Below are 17185 nucleotides of genomic sequence, written 5' to 3'. Positions count from 1 at the left end.
CCCGCTGCGCTCGCCCGGACAGAGAGCAGCCGGCCGGGGCTGGGGCCCTGATCGCCGCCTTTGATGGGCCCCGAGCTCAATCAGCACCGCGGCGCTCCCGGCTGGGTGGGATCCTGCAGCCCCGGCACCCCTTAACCCTTTCAGGGCCTCCGCCGTCTGTCCCGCATCTCCGGAGCGCCCGCTCCAGGGGTGGGGATGGGAATCCAGCGCTGCTCCCAAAGGCGCTGCCCGGAGCTGGGGCAGACCCGGAGCCAGCTCTTCTTCCTCCCAAAAATCCCTTTTTTAACTCAATCACGGCGTCCAACGCTTCTCTCTTAAAGCCATCAGCCTCCGGCACATCAAACCATCAAAGTCCTGCTTCACAGGGCCCCAAAAACCATCGGCCCCAAAACCACTGACCCCCAAAACCAGCGGCCCCAAAACCAGCGGCCCCTGCCAGCGCCGGGTCCTGCCCCAGCCAGGCACCCCCAGGTCCCCCAGCCCCTTCCTGGCCATCACAGCAGAGATGCCACCAGTCACCCCTCGATGCCACAGCCCCCAGGCCAGCTGGAGCCACCCAGCTCAGTGCCAGCACTGGAAAATTCATTTTATCCCCCCAGGTCACCCCCGCTCTGCTCCGGCCCATGCTGGGGGATCAGGGCCCTTCCTGCCCCACAAATCCCACGGAAAACCAAGGAATTCCAGCACTGGGGTGCTCCTCTGACACCCCAGAAGTCACAGGGAGGGACAAGGTCCTGCCACAGCTTGGGGACATTCCCACCAGCCCCACTCAGGCTCAGACACAACAAGCCTGGAGGGGAATCACCGTGAGAGACCAAACATGGAAAAATCCCACAAATTCCCACCTGGAACAGCCCTCTGGCTGCTGGGGGAGGGAGCTGAGGGTCCTGGCCTGGGAGGGGACAGCGAGGGGACAGCGAGGGACCCGAACCCACCGAGCTGCCCAGGGCAGGGACCCGGAACCTGCAGGGCTGGAGCTGCCCAAAAACCCAGCCCTGGGAGCAGGAATTGTCTGTTCTTCCCAAAATCCCAGCCCAGGAGAAAGAATTGTCTGTTCTTCCCAAAATCCCATCCCAGGAGCAGGAATTCTCTGTTTTTTTGGAAATCCAGCCCAGGAGCAGGAACTCTCTGTTCTTCCTTCAGCGAGGGGACAGCCCTGGGGGGAATCCCCCAGCAGGGACCTGCAGGACCCTTTTTAGGCCACTCCAAAACCTGCACAGGTTTTTCCCAAGGAAACTGAAGCTCCTGGGCCTCCTCCAGAGGGCTGGGCTGCAGCTCCTGAGCTGGATTTCCTGCACTGGGAGCTGCAGGTGACAGTGACTCCTGCAAGGCCACCTCTGCAGTCCCTGGGTGGCAGCTGGAGCACAGCTGGAGCACAGCTGGAGCACAGCTGGCCTCGGGGCCCCCTGCCCAGGCAGGACAGGAGCTCCCTGCCCAGGCTGGAGCTGGAGCAGCTGAGGGGGCTCAGAGGGAGGGTCCAGGGGGTGTCACAGCGGGGCTGAGAACGTGGAGCAACACCAGGGACACAAAGGCAGCCCCAGCCCCACCTGGGCCAGCACAGCCCACCGGGGCCACAGGGAGCCCCCGGCCCGGGCACAGGGCACGGGGCACTGCCCAGCCCCCAGGGGCCCTGTCCTGGCAGTGGCGTGTCCTCCCGGCTGCGGGCAGGGCTGGCAGGGGGCAGGGGTGAAGTTCTCCGTGGGGCTGTCCTTGGCAGGCTCCCCAGCAGGGTCCTGGCAGTGCCAGGCCCTGGCAGCCGTGGCCACGCCGCCCTCACAACCTCTTGTCCTTCACGAGGCCGTTCTTGAGGTGCAGCCTGGGGAAGAGCAGAGCCCGGGTCAGCCCCGTGCCCACAGCAAACCCTCCCTGCCCGGCAGGGCACACTCCTGTCCCCGGGGCTGTGCACTTTGATGGACCCAGCACGAGGGAGCAGCTCCAGGGAGAGCTCAGAGCCCTTCCAGGACCTAAAGGGGCTCCAGGAGAGCTGGGGAGGGACTGGGACAAGGCGTGGAGGGACAGGACACAGGGAGTGGATTTAAACTGGGAAAAGGGAGATTGGGGTGGGATATTGGGAAGGGATTCCTGGCTGGGAGGGTGGGCAGGGAATGGGATGGAATTCCCAGAGCAGCTGTGGCTGCCCCTGGATCCCTGGCAGTGCCAAGGCCAGACCCTGGGGCCATGGGAGGTGTGCTGGATGTGCTTGAGGGTTTTCTGACCCAAACCAGTCTGGAATTGCACGTACCCTTCCTTCAGAGCCTGGGGCAGCTGGATCCCAGCCTCCTTCCCGGGTTTCCTGCTCTCCTCCACGTCGTACTCACGGACATCGTTCACCTCCTGCATCTGCCCCAGCAGCACCTTGGCCACGAACAGCACGATGTACTGGGGGCACAGGGGACAGGGACCCTCAGGCACGGGGGGACCTTTCCCTGCTGCCCCCTCCCCATTTCGGGCAGGGCAGCTCCCCCCGGGACGGCCACAGCCCCGGGATGGGGTTTGTGACTCGGAGCAGAACTTCTGGGAGAATTCCTGCTTTCATCCCAGGGATGAGGGAATCAGCACGGATCTCCCCTCTCCAGCCCTCCCGCAGCCTGGGGCACGCAGGAGCATTCCCAGAGCGTTCACACCTCTCCCCAGTCCCTTTCTGGGGCAGGAGCATTCCCAGAGCGTTCACACCTCTCCCCAGTCCCTTTCTGGGGCAGGAGCATTCCCAGAGCGTTCACACCTCTCCCCAGTCCCTTTCGGGGGCAGGAGCATTCCCAGAGCGTTCACACCTCTCCCCAGTCCCTTTCGGGGGCAGGAGCATTCCCAGAGCGTTCACACCTCTCCCCAGTCCCTTTCTGGGGCAGGAGCATTCCCAGAGCGTTCACACCTCTCCCCAGTCCCTTTCTGGGGCAGGAGCATTCCCAGAGCGTTCACACCTCTCCCCAGTCCCTTTGTGGGGCAGGAGCATTCCCAGAGCGTTCACACCTCTCCCCAGTCCCTTTGTGGGGCAGGAGCATTCCCAGAGCGTTCACACCTCTCCCTGCTGTTATCACTCCCCGCGGGGTGTCAGACACTCTGAATTCCCCCCAGCCCTCCCCCTCCCCTGAGCCCCCAAACCTCCTCCATCGCTGCCACGCCAGCAGCAGCGAGGACAGGGCTGTCCCCGAGGGGAGGGGACATCTCCCTGCTGTCCCCAAGGGGAGGGGACAGGTCCCTGCTGTCCCCAGCCCAGTCTGGGCAGGGCAGCTCCCGGGTCACCCACCAGGAACCAGTAGATGTTCATCAGGGTGAGCACGAGCAGCAGGGCGTTGAAGAAGAAGTAGAAGGGGATGTTGGGGACGGACTGCAGGCTGGAGTGGCAGGTGGCGTAGAGCACCTTCAGGGGGAACCAGTAGAGACGGAACCAGAACCTGCCGGGGATGGGCACAGCTGGGTCAGGGTCCCCGGCAGAGGGCAGAGCCAGCACAGCCTGCTGGCCCCTGGACCCAATTCCTGCTCCTGGGAAGGGACAGAGCCAGCACAGCCTGTTCATCCATCCATCATCCATCCTGTGTCCATCCCTGTCCATCATCCATCCATCATCCATCCTGTGTCCATCCCTGTCCATCATCCATCCATCATCCTTCCTGTGTCCATCCCTGTCCATCATCCATCCATCATCCATCCTGTGTCCATCCATTCATTGATCCATCCATCCATCCATCCATCCATCCATCCATCCATCCATCCATCCTGTGTCCATCCCTATCCATCATCCTTCCTGTGTCCATCCCTGTCCATCATCCATCCATCATCCATCCTGTGTCCATCCCTATCCATCATCCTTCCTGTGTCCATCCCTGTCCATCATCCATCCATCATCCATCCTGTGTCCATCCCTGTCCATCATCCATCCATCATCCATCCTGTGTCCATCCCTATCCATCATCCATCCATCATCCATCCTGGGTCCATCCATTCATTGATCCATCCATCCATCATCCATCCATCCATCCATCCATCCATCCATCCATCCATCCATCCATCATCCATCCATCCATCATCCATCCATCCATCATCCATCCATCCATCCATCCATCCATCCATCCATCCATCATCCATCCATCCATCCATCCATCCATCCATCATCCATCCATCCATCATCCATCCATCCATCCATCATCCATCCATCCATCCATCATCCATCCATCCATCATCCATCCATCCATCCATCATCCATCCATCCATCCATCCATCCATCCATCCATCCATCCATCCATCATCCATCCATCCATCCATCCATCCATCCATCCATCCATCCATCCATCCATCCTCCACCTCTTTGTTTTCCAGGATTAGCTGGATTTTGGGACAGCCCTGCCTCCCTTTTCCTGCCGGGAAGAGCACTCCTTGCTGCCGGGAAGTTCCTCCTCCTCCTCCTCCTCCTCCTCCTCCTCCTCCCCCCTCCCCCCTGCCCGTTTGTCGCAGCGCTGCCACAGGAATTTCACAGGCACTCGCTGGTGACAGACCCGGCACTACAGAGGGATTCCAGAGGGATTCCAGAGGGATTCCGAGCCCAGCAGGAGCTCGGGCCCTTCCCAGCCGAAATCCCCCAGGAGATGGTGGGGGGTCCCAAAAACCGGGAGGAGAGAGGGGACTGGGAGCAGGGGGACAAAAATCCGCCAGGGAGGGACAGGACTGGGATCAGGGACAAATCCGGAAGGGAGGAAGGTCGGGATTGGGATCAGGGACACAAATCCAGCAGGGAAGAGGGTCGGGATTGGGATCAGGGCCCAGACCCAGCAGGGAGGAGGGTCGGGATTGGGATCAGGGTCACAAATCCTGCAGGGAGGAGGGTCAGGATTGGGATCAGGGCCCAGACCCAGCAGGGAGGAGGGTCGGGATTGGGATCAGGGTCACAAATCCTGCAGGGAGGAGGGTCGGGATTGGGATCAGGGTCACAAATCCTGCAGGGAGGAGGGTCGGGATTGGGATCAGGGTCACAAATCCTGCAGAAAGGAGGGCCGGGATCGGGGTCAGGGCCCAGGCAGACGCACCAGCTGACGCTGAAGGCCAGGCAGCCGATGTTGGAGACCACGTCGTTGAGGCGGTGGTAGACCCCGCCGCGGTGCTTGAAGTACACGTTGAGCTTGGTGAACTCCAGCTGCACGTCGTTGACATCGTGCAGGAACAGCACCAGCACGCCCACGTTGTGGTACCTGCGGGGAACAGCGGGGAAATGGGGGAAAATGGGGAAAAACCACAGGGAAATGGGGGAAAATGGGGAAAAACTGCAGGGAAATGGGGGAAAATGGGGAAAAACTGCAGGGAAATGGGGGAAAATGGGGAAAAACTGCAGGGAAATGGGGGAAACCATGGGGAAATGGGGAAAACCATGGGGAAAACCAAGGGGAAATGGGGAAAACCATGGGGAAAACCAAGGGGAAATGGGGAAAACCACGGGGAAAAGCCACAGGGCAATGGGGGAAATCAATGGGGAAAAACAGGGAAATGAAACGGGGAAAACCACGGGGAAAGAGGGAAAAATGGGAAAATGAAATGGGGAAAAATGGGGAAATGGGGAAAAGGGGGGGAAACGAAGGCATAGGAGGAGGCCAGGAGGGAGGGTCAGGATTGCCTAAAGGGAGGGAGGGTCAGGCTCACCTGGGGGCAGGGAGGGCCGGGCTCACCTGAGGGGCAGGAGGAGGCAGGAGGGAGGGCCGGGCTCACCTGGGGGGAGGGAGGGTCGGGCTGACCTGGGGGGAGGGAGGGTCGGGCTCACCTGGGGGCAGGGAGGGCCGGGCTCACCTGAAGGCGTAGGACGAGGCCAGCAGGGTGAGGGTGACCAGGTGGTGCAGCAGCATCACCAGCGAGTCCTTGCGCCACGTGTCCATGTAGGCCGTGGCGTAGAGCGAGTGCCCGTAGAAGCTGCCCTGCAGCAGGTACGCCACCGCGATGTCCCCGGGCACCGCCATGCCCCGCTGCCAGCCTGGGGGGACGGGGACAGCGGGAATGGGAGTGGGAACGGGAACGGGAATGGGAATGGGAATGGGAGTGGAAATGGAAATAGAAATGGAAATAAAAAATAAAAATAGAAATAAAAAATAGAAATAAAAATAAAAAATAGAAATAGAAATAAAAAATAGAAATAGAAATAGAAATAGAATAGAAATAGAAATAGAAATAGAAATAGAAATGAAAATAAAAAATAAAAATAAAAATAAAAATAAAAAATAGAAATAATATAGAAATTAAAATTAAATTTAAAATTAAAACATATTATTGTTATTATTATTTATTTATTATTTCTTTTGCAATTATGTATTATTTAATATCAATAATAATACCCATCATCATCTATATTATTATAGAAAAATAAAAATACTCTAAATAATAATAATCATCATCATCCTCATCATTGTAATAATAATAATAATAATAGTGCCCTGCTGCCAGGCTGGGGGGAGCAGGAACCACTCCGGGTTGGTTTATGTTTGTAGTAATAATAATAATAATAATAATGAGAATAATAACTATCATCATCATCATTACCATCATCATGATCATCGTCTACATTATTACAGGAAAATTAAACCCATCTATATTATTATAGATTATTAGAAAAGAAGAACCTATATTATTATAGATTATTATTATTAAATAATAATCAATGTTATTACAGATTAGTTTTTGCCAGTTGTTATCAATCACAATGGGTTTATATATGATATATATGTGTGGGTTTGGGTTTTATATATGATATACATGTGTGGGTTTGGGTTTGTGTCCCTGCCCACAGCACTGGGGGGAATGACGAGATTTTAAAGTCATGATTTGTGCAGGGTTGGAATGAGGAGGTTTTTAAATTATGATTTGTGCAAGGTTGGAATGAGGAGGTTTTTAAACCCTGATTTCTGCAGGGTTGGAATGAGCAGATTTCTCAGCCTGACTTGTGCAGGGTTGGAATGAGCAGATTTTTAAATCATGATTTAGTGCAGGGTTGGAATGAGCAGATTTTAAATCATGATTTAGTGCAGGGTTGGAATGGGCAGATTTTTAAATCCTGATTTAGTGCAGGGTTGGAATGAGCAGGTTTCTCAGCCTGACTTGCTGCCCTGCCCAGGGCCATGAGCTGATCTCCAAGATCCTTCCCAGCCCAGCCCATTCCATGATTTAATTGCCATGATTTAATTATCCACGATTTCATTGTTTCCTGATTCACTCAGCCCCTCCAGCAGCCACCGACTGACTGAAGGACAGGAACTCTCATTCACCCCCCGGAGCCCTTTTGCAGGATAAAAAAAAGGGGATTTGGGGGCTGGCTGTGCCATCCTCACCGTAGAAGACGGAGGGGGGGTCGTGGAAGAAGGGGTAGTCGGTGCAGAAGAGCAGGTAGGCGCCGTAGGACCACGACACGGAGTAGAAAAGCAACTTCCAGGCACTCTCGGGCATCTTGGCAGCATCCTTGGGCTGCAGCTGGCACCACTCCCCGAAGGGCTGCGGGCGACAGGGGAATTCAGCAGCGGGATTGCACCCCAGGGCGGTGCAGCCTCGCTCGGGGCCCCGAGGGAGGCTGGGGAAGGGGAAATCGGGGGGTGGAGACCCTCCGGGGGCTGTGCAAGGGGAGCCCGGAGCATCCTGCCCCTCTCCGGAGCATCCTCCTCCTCCCCGGAGCATCCGCGGAGTATCCCCGGAGTAACCCCGGAGCATCCTCTCCCTCCCCGGGGCACCCCGGGCACGGCTGGCGCGGGCAGGGTGGGGTCGGGAACCCAGAAAATCCAACTAAAGCGCAGGAAAGCCCCGAGAGGAAGCCCTAAGGGCATCATCCGGGCGGACGGAGCGGGCGAATCCCGGGACAAAGGGAAATGGAGGCGCAGGGGAAGGCTGGGCACAGCCCCGGGCACTGCCAGCAGGTGCCAGCAGCGCCGGGGAGCCCGTGCTGTGCCGCCCCTCCCCGCATCCCGCCCCAATCCCGCCGGGATTTCAGAGACCAAACCTCCCCAAAGCTGCCCCAAATCAGGGCAGGGAGGACGGGCAGCTCTGCTGGGGGATCATCAAGATATTCCTGAAATTCCTCGTCCTGGATCCCCGGGGGGACAGGGACAGGCTGGGAGTCACAGGGAAACGTGGAACGGCCTCGGGTTTGGGAGAATAAATGGATCCAGCCTCGTGTTTTGGGGGAATAAACTCACCCAGACTCGTTTTTTTGGGAATAAATGCAGCCAGCATGGCACAGCCTCATTTTTGGGGCGGAAAAAATGTGTCCAGCCTGGCACATCCCTGGGTTTTTGGGAATAAACTGACCCAGCATGGTACAGCCTCATTTTTTTAGGGGGAATAAATGGACCCAGCCTCGTTTTTTGGGGAATAAACTGACCCAGCAAGGCACAGCCCCAGGTTTTTGGGAATAAAGGGAGCAGGGGTTCTGCCCTCCCCGGTGCCCCAGGGAGGGTTTCCAGCCCCCGCTGGCAGCTGAGCCATTCCAGACCCCATTCCTGCCTCCCATCAGGGCAGGGCCAGCACCGGGGTCCCTGAGAAATCCCAAACCCCCCAGAACCGCCCCGGGAGCTCCGGATGAGCCCTAGGAGAAAACAAAACTCTGCAGGGTAACAGGACCCTGCCTGGGTCAGCACTTTCTGCTCCTAAATTAAGGCCCCAGCTGTCCCCGGTGCTTGGCCCCTTCTCCAGGGGCTCCAATCCCAAAAGCTCTGGGGTTTCTGGGCTCCAATCCCAAAAGCTCTGGGGTTTCTGGGCTCCAATCCCAAAAGCTCTGGGGTTTCTGGGCACGTCCCATGCTGGGAGCTGCTCCCAAGGCCTTTTCCAGGGGAAAAGAGGAGCAGGCTCAGAGCGGGATCAATAATGCACAGAAAGCTTTGGTTCCTGGGGTGTCCACACGGCAGGGACACGGGGACAGCCCAGGGGATTTGGGATCCTCAAAGCCCTGCTCACCCCACAAGGGTCTGAGGGGAGAGGGACCACAGGGATCATCCAGTTCCAGTCCTTGCCCTATCCCAGCGTGGATTTGGCACCTGAGCTTGGCCTCAAATCCCCGCTCATCCCATAAGGGTTTGGGGTGGGGGAGATCACAAAGATCCGTGGGGTCCCTTCCCCTGTCCCAGGCTGGATTTGGGATTCGAGCTCAGCCTCAAATCCCAGCTCACCCCAGGAGGTTTGGGGAGCCCCAGCCCGGGGCTCCAGGAAGGGGAGGTGGCCCCGGAGGGGGACAGGGGGGACAGGGGGACACGGGGGTGTCCCTGGGGCTGCCCGCTCTGCCCCGGGGGGGGGGAGGGGGGCGGGGATGTCCTCCCATCACCCGGCTGCCGTTGCCATGGTGACGGCGCAGAGATGCCTGTTGCTACGGGCGACGGAGCCGCGCCAGGAGCCGGGATCCGGCTGGGCTGGAGCAGCCAGGGCTGCTGGCTGTGAGCCACGGGGCCCTGCTTGAAGGGCAGCGTCCCCCTGCCTCCCCTCCTCCTCCTCCTCCTCCTCGGGGGAAGGGGCTGGCACAGGGGTCCGGAGGAGCTGGGGCTGCCCCGGGGTCAGGAGAGGAGAGAAGGCAGCTGCTCCCTTTGCCAGCCTCCAGCACAGCCGGGACCCCTAAACCCATCCCTGGAGATCCCTAAATGCATCCTTGGAGATCTCTAAATCCATCCCTGGGATCCCTAAATCCATCCCTGGGATCCCTAAATCCACCCCCAGGGATCCCTAAATGCATCCCTGGAGATCCCTAAATCCATCCCTGGGATCCCTAAATCCATCCCTGGGATCCCTAAATCCATCCCTGGGATCCCTAAATGCATCCCTGGAGATCCCTAAATCCATCCCTGGGATCCCTAAATCCATCCCTGGGATCCCTAAATCCATCCCTGGGATCCCTAAATCCATCCCTGGGATCCCTAAATCCATCCCTGGGATCCCTAAATCCACCCCCAGGGATCCCTAAATGCATCCCTGGAGATCCCTAAATCCACCCCTGGGGATTTCTAAATGCATCTCTGGGACCCCTAAATCCTCAGTGGGGATTGCTGAATCCATCCCTGCATCCCTAAATCCACCCCCAGCTCCAGGAACCCCTGAACCCCACCCCAGCCCCATCAGCAGGGCCCAGCAGAGCCGGGCAGGGGGAAGGGCAGTCCGGAGGAGCCGGATGCCCCAGGGCTGGTGCCAGGGCTGGAAGGAGCCCGGCGGTGCCAGGGCTGGTGCCAGGGCTGGCCGCGGGCACAGAACGTTCCCCAGGGACACAAAGGAGCGGCTGGCACGGAGCATCCCCGGGAACTGGCAGTGCCAGCAGGGAGGGATGAGCCAGGACAGCTCCCGAGCCCGGCCCGGGGCTCCTGCCCCTGCCCAGGGCTGGGGGTGCCCTCTGTGCCCCCTGTCCCCTCTGTCCCCCCGTCCTGGGGCACTGCCAGGGACAGGGCAGCTGCAGCTTCTTTGGGAATTCCGCCCCAAGTGGAACCATTCCTCCCCAAAACCCCACCCAGCGCTGCCCTGACAGCCTGAAAAAGGAAAATCCAGGGAAAATCCCTGATCTGTGAGGCCAGAGGAGCCCGGGGACACAGGGGCAGGGACTGTCACCCACCCCACTCCCCTCTCCCCGTCCCCACAGCAGCTCCGTGCCTCAGTTTCCCCACACTGTGCCAAGCTCTGGCCAACATTCCCCAGCTCCACCAGTGGCAAAAGGCGATTTCCCTCCCCAAAAAAGGCGATTTCCTCTCCAAAAAGGCGATTTCCCCCCACCAAAAAGGCAATTTCCCCCCAAAAAAAGGCGATTTCCCCCCCCAAAAAGGCGATTTGGCCCCCCAAAAGGTGATTTCCCCCCAAAAAAGGCGATTTCCCCCCCAAAAGGCGATTTCCCCCCCAAAAGGCGGTTCCCCCAGACACCGAGCAGAAGCCATGGTTTGAGGCTCCTGCAGCAGCAGGAGCAGCAGGAGCCGCTGTCGCTGTCCCGGCGCTGACACAGCAGAGGGCACAAAGGGCCCTTTGTGGCTTCTCTCCCTGCAGCTCCGGCCTGGTGCTCGCAGCAGGGAAGGCAGAGCTGCCCCAGCTCGGTGTCCTCTGCTCCCACACGGGGCTGGGGACACTGCGGGGACACCCCCACACCGGGCTGGGACTGGGAACGAAACCCTGCCAGCGCTGCAGGGGGGACAGCTGCTTCAAGGACACCAGGAATCCTGAATTCCTGGATCCTCAATTCCCAGGATCCTGAATTTCCAGAATTCTGAATTTCCAGAATTCTGAATTCCCAGGATCCTGAATTCCTGGATCCTGAATTTCCAGAAACCTGAATTTCCAGAATCCTGATTTTCCAGAAGCCTGATTTTCCAGAATTCTAAATTCCCAGAATCCTCAATTTCCAGGATCCTGAATTTCCAGAATCATGACTTTCTAGCATCCTGTTTTTCCAGAATCCTGATTTGCCAGAATTCTGAATTCCCAGAATCTTCAATTTCCAGGATCCTGAATTTCCAGAAACCTGTTTTTCCAGAATCCTGAATTCCCAGAATCCTGAATTTCCAGGATCCTGAATTTCCAGCTCCCACATCCCCCTGGGGCTGCTCTCCTCCAGCCCTGCTGCCCCAAGAACATTTTCCAGCATTTTTCCCTGCAGAGGACACTGGGATGTCCTAAAAACCTGGACACCAGCAAGTGTCCAGTTGGGTTGGGTTTGGGTTAGGATTAGGGTTAGGATTAGGGTTTGGGTTAGGGTTTGAGTGAGGGTTTGCTTAGGGCTTAGATTTAGGGTTGGGTGAGGATTAAGGTTAGGATTTGAGTTAGGTTTAGGCTGAGTGTTAGGGTTAGAGTTAAGGGTAGAATTAGGGCTAGGATTAGGGATTGGGTTAGGGTTTAGATTTAGGGTTAGGCTTAGGGTTGGGTTAGGAGTAGGGTTATGTTTAGGGTTAGAACACACTCCTGCCTGTGGCTGGCGCACAAATGGAGAAATTCTCCCTGTGCAGAGCAAAGCTCTGGGGACAGAGGGGGCACCTGAGCCCCCCCAGCCCAGCTGCTCCTCCCAGGGCATTTTCCTCCCTCCCAGGTCATTTTTGGGGCTTCCAGGGGGGTCTCAGCCATTCCAGCTGTGCCCCAGTCCAGGTGTGCTCCTGGATTTCCCTGCCCCAGGGGACGGAGGCAGCTCCAGGGGTCTCTCCCATTTTTTTCCCACTTTGTTTCCAGGCCCGGGTGCCCTCCAGGGGTTTTAATTAGCACAGATGTGCTCAGGTTGCTGCTGTTTAATCCAAGTGCTCAGCCACCCTCGCAGGGACACGCCAGGGGCAGGGCTGGGCCACCAAGGCAGCCCCAGAAGCCTTGGAATTCCCTGAATCCCGGGATTCCAGGCATGGCACGACTTTCCTGGAGCTCAGTTTTAATTTCTGGAGATGCTCTGCAGCCCCAGGGAGATCCTGCAGGGGTTTGTGCTCCCAAAATTCAGCAGGACACAGAGCAGGGGCTGTCAAGGAGGATGAATCCCACAGGGATGTTTGTGCTCTGCTGGCTCTGAGGCTCTTTCCTGACATTTTAATCCACATTTCCTCCCCGGACTGGGATCTTTCCCACCCCAACACACCCCCCTGGCTGTGTTTGCACCGAGGATTCTGTGAGGAAGCAGCAAAAGGATGAAAAATTGCTCTGAGAAGGATGAGGAGAAAACCAGAGCTGGAAAACCCCCTCCAAAGCAAGGGGAAAAAAAACAAAAAACCCTTCCCATCCCCGCTGGGAGCTGCTGGGAGTGGGGTTTGGGGGCTCAGAGCCCGAGGTGACCCACAGGGAGCACCTGCAGAGGTTCCTCGGGTTCTCCTGGAGGCCAGAGCTGAGCTGAGCCCTTGTGCTGGCAGCATTTCCCCCTCAGGGCCATTCCTGGCTCCTGAGCAGGCAGGGAGGCTCTCAGGACTCATTTCAGCCTCCAAGTCAGGAAGGATGCCCCGAGAAGCAAAATCCTGAGCAGGGGAGAAGGTCCCGGGCTCAAACAACTTTTTCCCCCCCTTGAACCATCCTGACCCAGCCCTGCCCTCCCAGGGGCTCTGGAACCCAAACCTGGCAGCTTTTCCAGAAAATCCACAGCTCCCATCCCTGCCCACAGGAATTCCAGCCAGGAAATTTTCCAATCTTTTTAAAATACAGCCCTGGAGACGGAGCTGTCCCTCCCTCCCGGGGGAAAGCTGATGCCACCAGAGCCCTGCTCAGCATCTCATCAGCATCAGCACGGGCAGCCGGAGCCACAGGAACCCCTCAGCCCCCCTGGCCCTTCTGCAGTTACAGCAGTGACCCATTTCCCCAGGAACGGCACCTCGGGGCTGCCAGGACCTGCCAGGAGCTGCCAGGGAAATCCAGCCTGGCACAAATTCCCAGCACTTTCCTCACCCCCAGCCCCCTTCAACCCCTCAGAGGCAGAATGGGAATGGGGGAAATCAGGCCTGGCACAAATTCCCAGCACTTTCCTGACCCACAGCCCCTTTGACCCCTCAGAACCTGACAAGGAAGGAGGGAAATTCAGTCTGGCACAAAATCCCAGCACTTTCCTCACCCACAGCCCCTTAAACCCCTGACAGGGGATGGGGGAAATCCAGCCTGGCACAAATTCCCCTCACAAACTTCACCTCCAGCCTCTCTGACCCCTCAGAGCCAGACAGGGCATGAGGGACATTCTGTCTGGCACAAATTCCCCTCACAGTTCTCACCCACAGCCCCTTCAAGCCCTCATGGACAGACTGGGAATGGGGGAAATCAGGCCTGGCACAAATCCCCCTCACAAACTTCACCCACAGCCCCTTTGACCCCTCAGAGCCAGACAGGGCGTGAGGGAAATTCAGTCTGGCACAAATTCCCCTCACAGTTCTCACCCACAGCCCCTTCAAGCCCTCATGGACAGACAGGGGATGAGGGAATCAAGCCTGGCACAAATTCCCCTCACAATCCTCACCCACGGCCCCCTCAATGCCTCAGAGCCAGACAGGGGATGAGGGAAATCCATCCTGGCAAAAATTCCCAGCAGATTCCTCACCTACAGCCCCTTTGATGCCTCATGGACAGACAGGGAATGGGGGAAATCAGGCCTGGTGCAAATTCCCCTCACAGTTCACCCACAGCTTCTTTGACCCCTCAGAACCTGACTGGGAATGAGGGAAATTCAGTCTGGCAAAAATTCCCAGCACTTTCCTCACCCACAGCCCCTTTGACCCCTCAGAGCCAGACAGGGAATGGGGGAAATCCATCCTGGCACAAATTCCCCTCACAAACTTTACCTCCAGCCTCTTTGACCCCTCAGAGCCAGACAGGGCGTGAGGGAAATTCAGTCTGGCAAAAATTCCCCTCACAGTTCTCACCCAAAGACCCTTTGAGCCCTCAGAAACTGACAGGGGATGGGGGAAAATCCAGCCTGGCAAAAATTCCCCTCACAAACTTCACCCACAGCCCCTTTGACCCCTCAGAGCCAGACAGGGCGTGAGGGACATTCAGTCTGGCACAAATTCCCCTCACAGTTCTCACCCACAGCCCCTTCAATGCCTCAGAGCCAGACAGGGGATGAGGGAAATACATCCTGGCAAAATTTCCCAGCAGATTCCTCACCTACAGCCCCTTCAAGCCCTCATGGACAGACAGGGAATGGGGGAATCAGGCCTGGCACAAATTCCCCTCACAATCCTCACCCACGGCCCCCTCAATGCCTCAGAGCCAGACAGGGGATGAGGGAAATTCAGTCTGGAGCAAATTCCCAGCACTTTCCTCACCCACAGCCCCTTTGACCCCTCAGAGCCAGACAGGGAATGGGGGAAATCCATCCTGGCACAAATTCCCCTCACAAACTTCACCTCCAGCCTCTTTGACCCCTCAGAGCCAGACAGGGCGTGAGGGAAATTCAGTCTGGCAAAAATTCCCCTCACAGTTCTCACCCAAAGACCCTTTGAGCCCTCAGAAACTGACAGGGAATGAGGGAAAATCCAGCCTGGCAAAAATTCCCAGCAGATTCCTCACCTACAGCCCCCTCAATGCCTCATGGACAGACAGGGAATGGGGGAAATCAGGCCTGGCACAAATTCCCCTCACAATCCTCACCCACAGCCCCTTCGACCCCTCAGAACCTGACTGGGAATGAGGGAAATTCAGTCTGGAGCAAATTCCCAGCACTTTCCTCACTCACAGCCCCTTCGATGTGTGGGGACAGCGGTGGGGACAGCAGGGGACAGCAGGGGACAGCGGGGGACAGTGTGGGGACAGCAGGGGACAGTGGGGGACAGTGTGGGGACAGTGGGGGACAGTGTGGGGACAGTGTGGGGACAGCAGGGGACAGTGTGGGGACAACAGAGGGACAGTGTGGGCACAGTGTGGGGACAGCAGGGGACAGTGTGGGGACAGTGGGGGACAGTGTGGGGACAGCGGGGGACAGCAGGGGACAGCGGGGGACAGTGTGGGGACAGCAGGGGACAGTGTGGGGACAGTGGGGGACAGCAGGGGACAGTGTGGGGACAGCGCTCCGCGGCTGCGGGGCCCGGCGGCAGCGCTGCATCCTCGCGCTGCAGCAGCGAGCCGGGCACGGAGATCTGCTCCAAACCCGCAGGAATGTGTCCCCTCCGTGTCCCCTCCGTGTCCCCTCCGTGTCACCTCTGTGTCACCCTTCTTCCCCCCCGGGCAAGGGAAGAGCTGGGAGCGAACGGGAAGGAAAAGATCCGTGACCTTCTGGGGATGCGGGGATGGGAACGGAGCGGGGGAGGAGCAGGGGGGGCTCAAATCCTTCGGGAAGCGGCCCCGGGAAAGGCACAAAAAATCCGGGAATAACCGGGGAGAAATAACCTTCAGCCTTGTGGGGATGGAAACGTGGGGGAATAAGGGGGAAAAGGAGCAGGGGGGCCCTGCCGGTGCTCAGGGATGCTCAGATCCTACAGGATGCAGCTCCCGGTAAAAGGCACGGAACAACACGGGAATAACCGGGAAGAAATAACCCCAGCCTTGAGGGGATGGGGGATGGATCCGGGGGGAAGGGGCACGGGGAATCGGAGCGGGGGGGCTCTCCCGGCGCACCGGGATGCTCCATCCTCAGGGATGCAGCGGCGGAGGGAGGCACGGAACAACCTGCCAGTAACCTGGAAGAAAATCCGCTCAGCCTTGCGGGGCTGCAGCGCCGGGGAGGCGGCGGGGGGAGGCGGCGGAAGGCGGCGGGGGGGCTCTCCCGCTCCCGGGGGATGCTCGGTGCTCGGGGATGCGGCTCCGGCGGCAGAACTGGGGCGCATCCCTCGCCCCACAAACGCATTTCCCTACATCCCCAACCCCGCAGCGGGGGCGCCCGCTGCCCCACGCCTTCCCCCCGCGTTCCCCCGCGTTCCCCCGCGTTCCCCCGCGTTCCCCCGCGTTCCCCCCGCGTTCTTCCCCCGTTCTCCCCGCGTTCCCCCCCGTTCTCCCCCCGTTCCCCCGCGCTCCCCGCTCCCGGCGGCCGGCACTGACCCGAAAGAGGCGGCGGGAGCAGGCGCGGCGCAGCGCGGTCCAGCCCAGCGCGCAGAGCCCGCACAGCAGCACCTCCGCCCAGCCCAGGTGCGCGTTCTCGGCCCAGGTGCGCAGCGCCAGCTCCCAGCCGCAGTCCCCGCAGCTCCGCGCGGCCGCGGCCAGGCTGCCGTAGCCGCGGCGGAGCAGCTCCCCGTAGCCGGGCATGGGCTCCGGAGGAGGCGGCATCGCGGAGCTGCCACGGCCGCGGCCCCGCGCAGGCTCCGGCGGGGCGGGCACCGGGCTCCCCCCGCGCCGGTACCGGGCTGGGGCCGCCCCCTGGTACGGCCCGGCCCCCTCGGCCCGGCCGGGGCTCCCGGAGGGGGCGCGGGCAGCGCAGGGCAAGGAGCGCGGGGGGAGCGCGATGGAGGCGCCGCGGGAGGGGGAAAAAACCCGAATTTCGGTACCGGGGGTGGTGGGAGAGGGGGGAGCGCTGTGCGCAGCCGGGGGAGCGCGGGGGGCGGCTGGGAGGGGCACGGCCACGGCACGGAGATGGCACGGCCATGGCACGGCCATGGCACAGCGCGGAGCCGCCGCTACGGGGACTCGGGGGCGGCTTTGGGGTCTTGAGGGCCAATTTTGGGGTCTCAGATGCCAATTTTGGGGTCTCAGATGCCAATTTTGGGGTCTCAAGTGCCAATTTTGGGGTCTCAGGTGCCGATCTGGGGGTCTCAGGTGCCGATTTTGGTGGTTTAGGCGCCAATTGAAGGGATTTGAGTGCGAATTTGGGGTCTCGGGTGCCACTTTGGGAGTCTCG

The 17185-nt window shown here is 59.0% G+C and overlaps 1 protein-coding gene across 2 annotated transcripts; it reads right to left on the bottom strand.

The window, feature by feature from the left end:
• Nucleotides 1-1677: 1677 nt before the first annotated feature.
• CERS1 (ceramide synthase 1) lies at nucleotides 1678-16786 on the bottom strand. Of its 2 annotated transcripts, none has more exons than XM_064396632.1 (7): nucleotides 16393-16786; nucleotides 7299-7458; nucleotides 5770-5950; nucleotides 5019-5180; nucleotides 3245-3392; nucleotides 2243-2355; nucleotides 1678-1816 (listed from the first exon to the last, which is right to left on the bottom strand). In XM_064396632.1, exons 1-7 carry the CDS (start codon nucleotides 16615-16617, stop codon nucleotides 1774-1776), a joined length of 1032 nt encoding a protein of 343 aa, XP_064252702.1. In that variant the 5' UTR covers nucleotides 16618-16786; the 3' UTR covers nucleotides 1678-1773. The 2 variants fall into 2 exon arrangements, with proteins under 2 accessions (XP_064252702.1, XP_064252703.1); XM_064396633.1 differs by having other exon boundaries at nucleotides 2243-2379; nucleotides 16393-16780.
• Nucleotides 16787-17185: the final 399 nt, after the last annotated feature.

This window comes from Passer domesticus, chromosome 21 (genome assembly GCF_036417665.1).
Source record: "Passer domesticus isolate bPasDom1 chromosome 21, bPasDom1.hap1, whole genome shotgun sequence".
NCBI lineage: Eukaryota > Metazoa > Chordata > Aves > Passeriformes > Passeridae > Passer > Passer domesticus.
The sequence above is the reverse complement of the archived record's forward strand: the minus strand, read 5'-3'. Positions and strand labels throughout refer to the sequence as shown.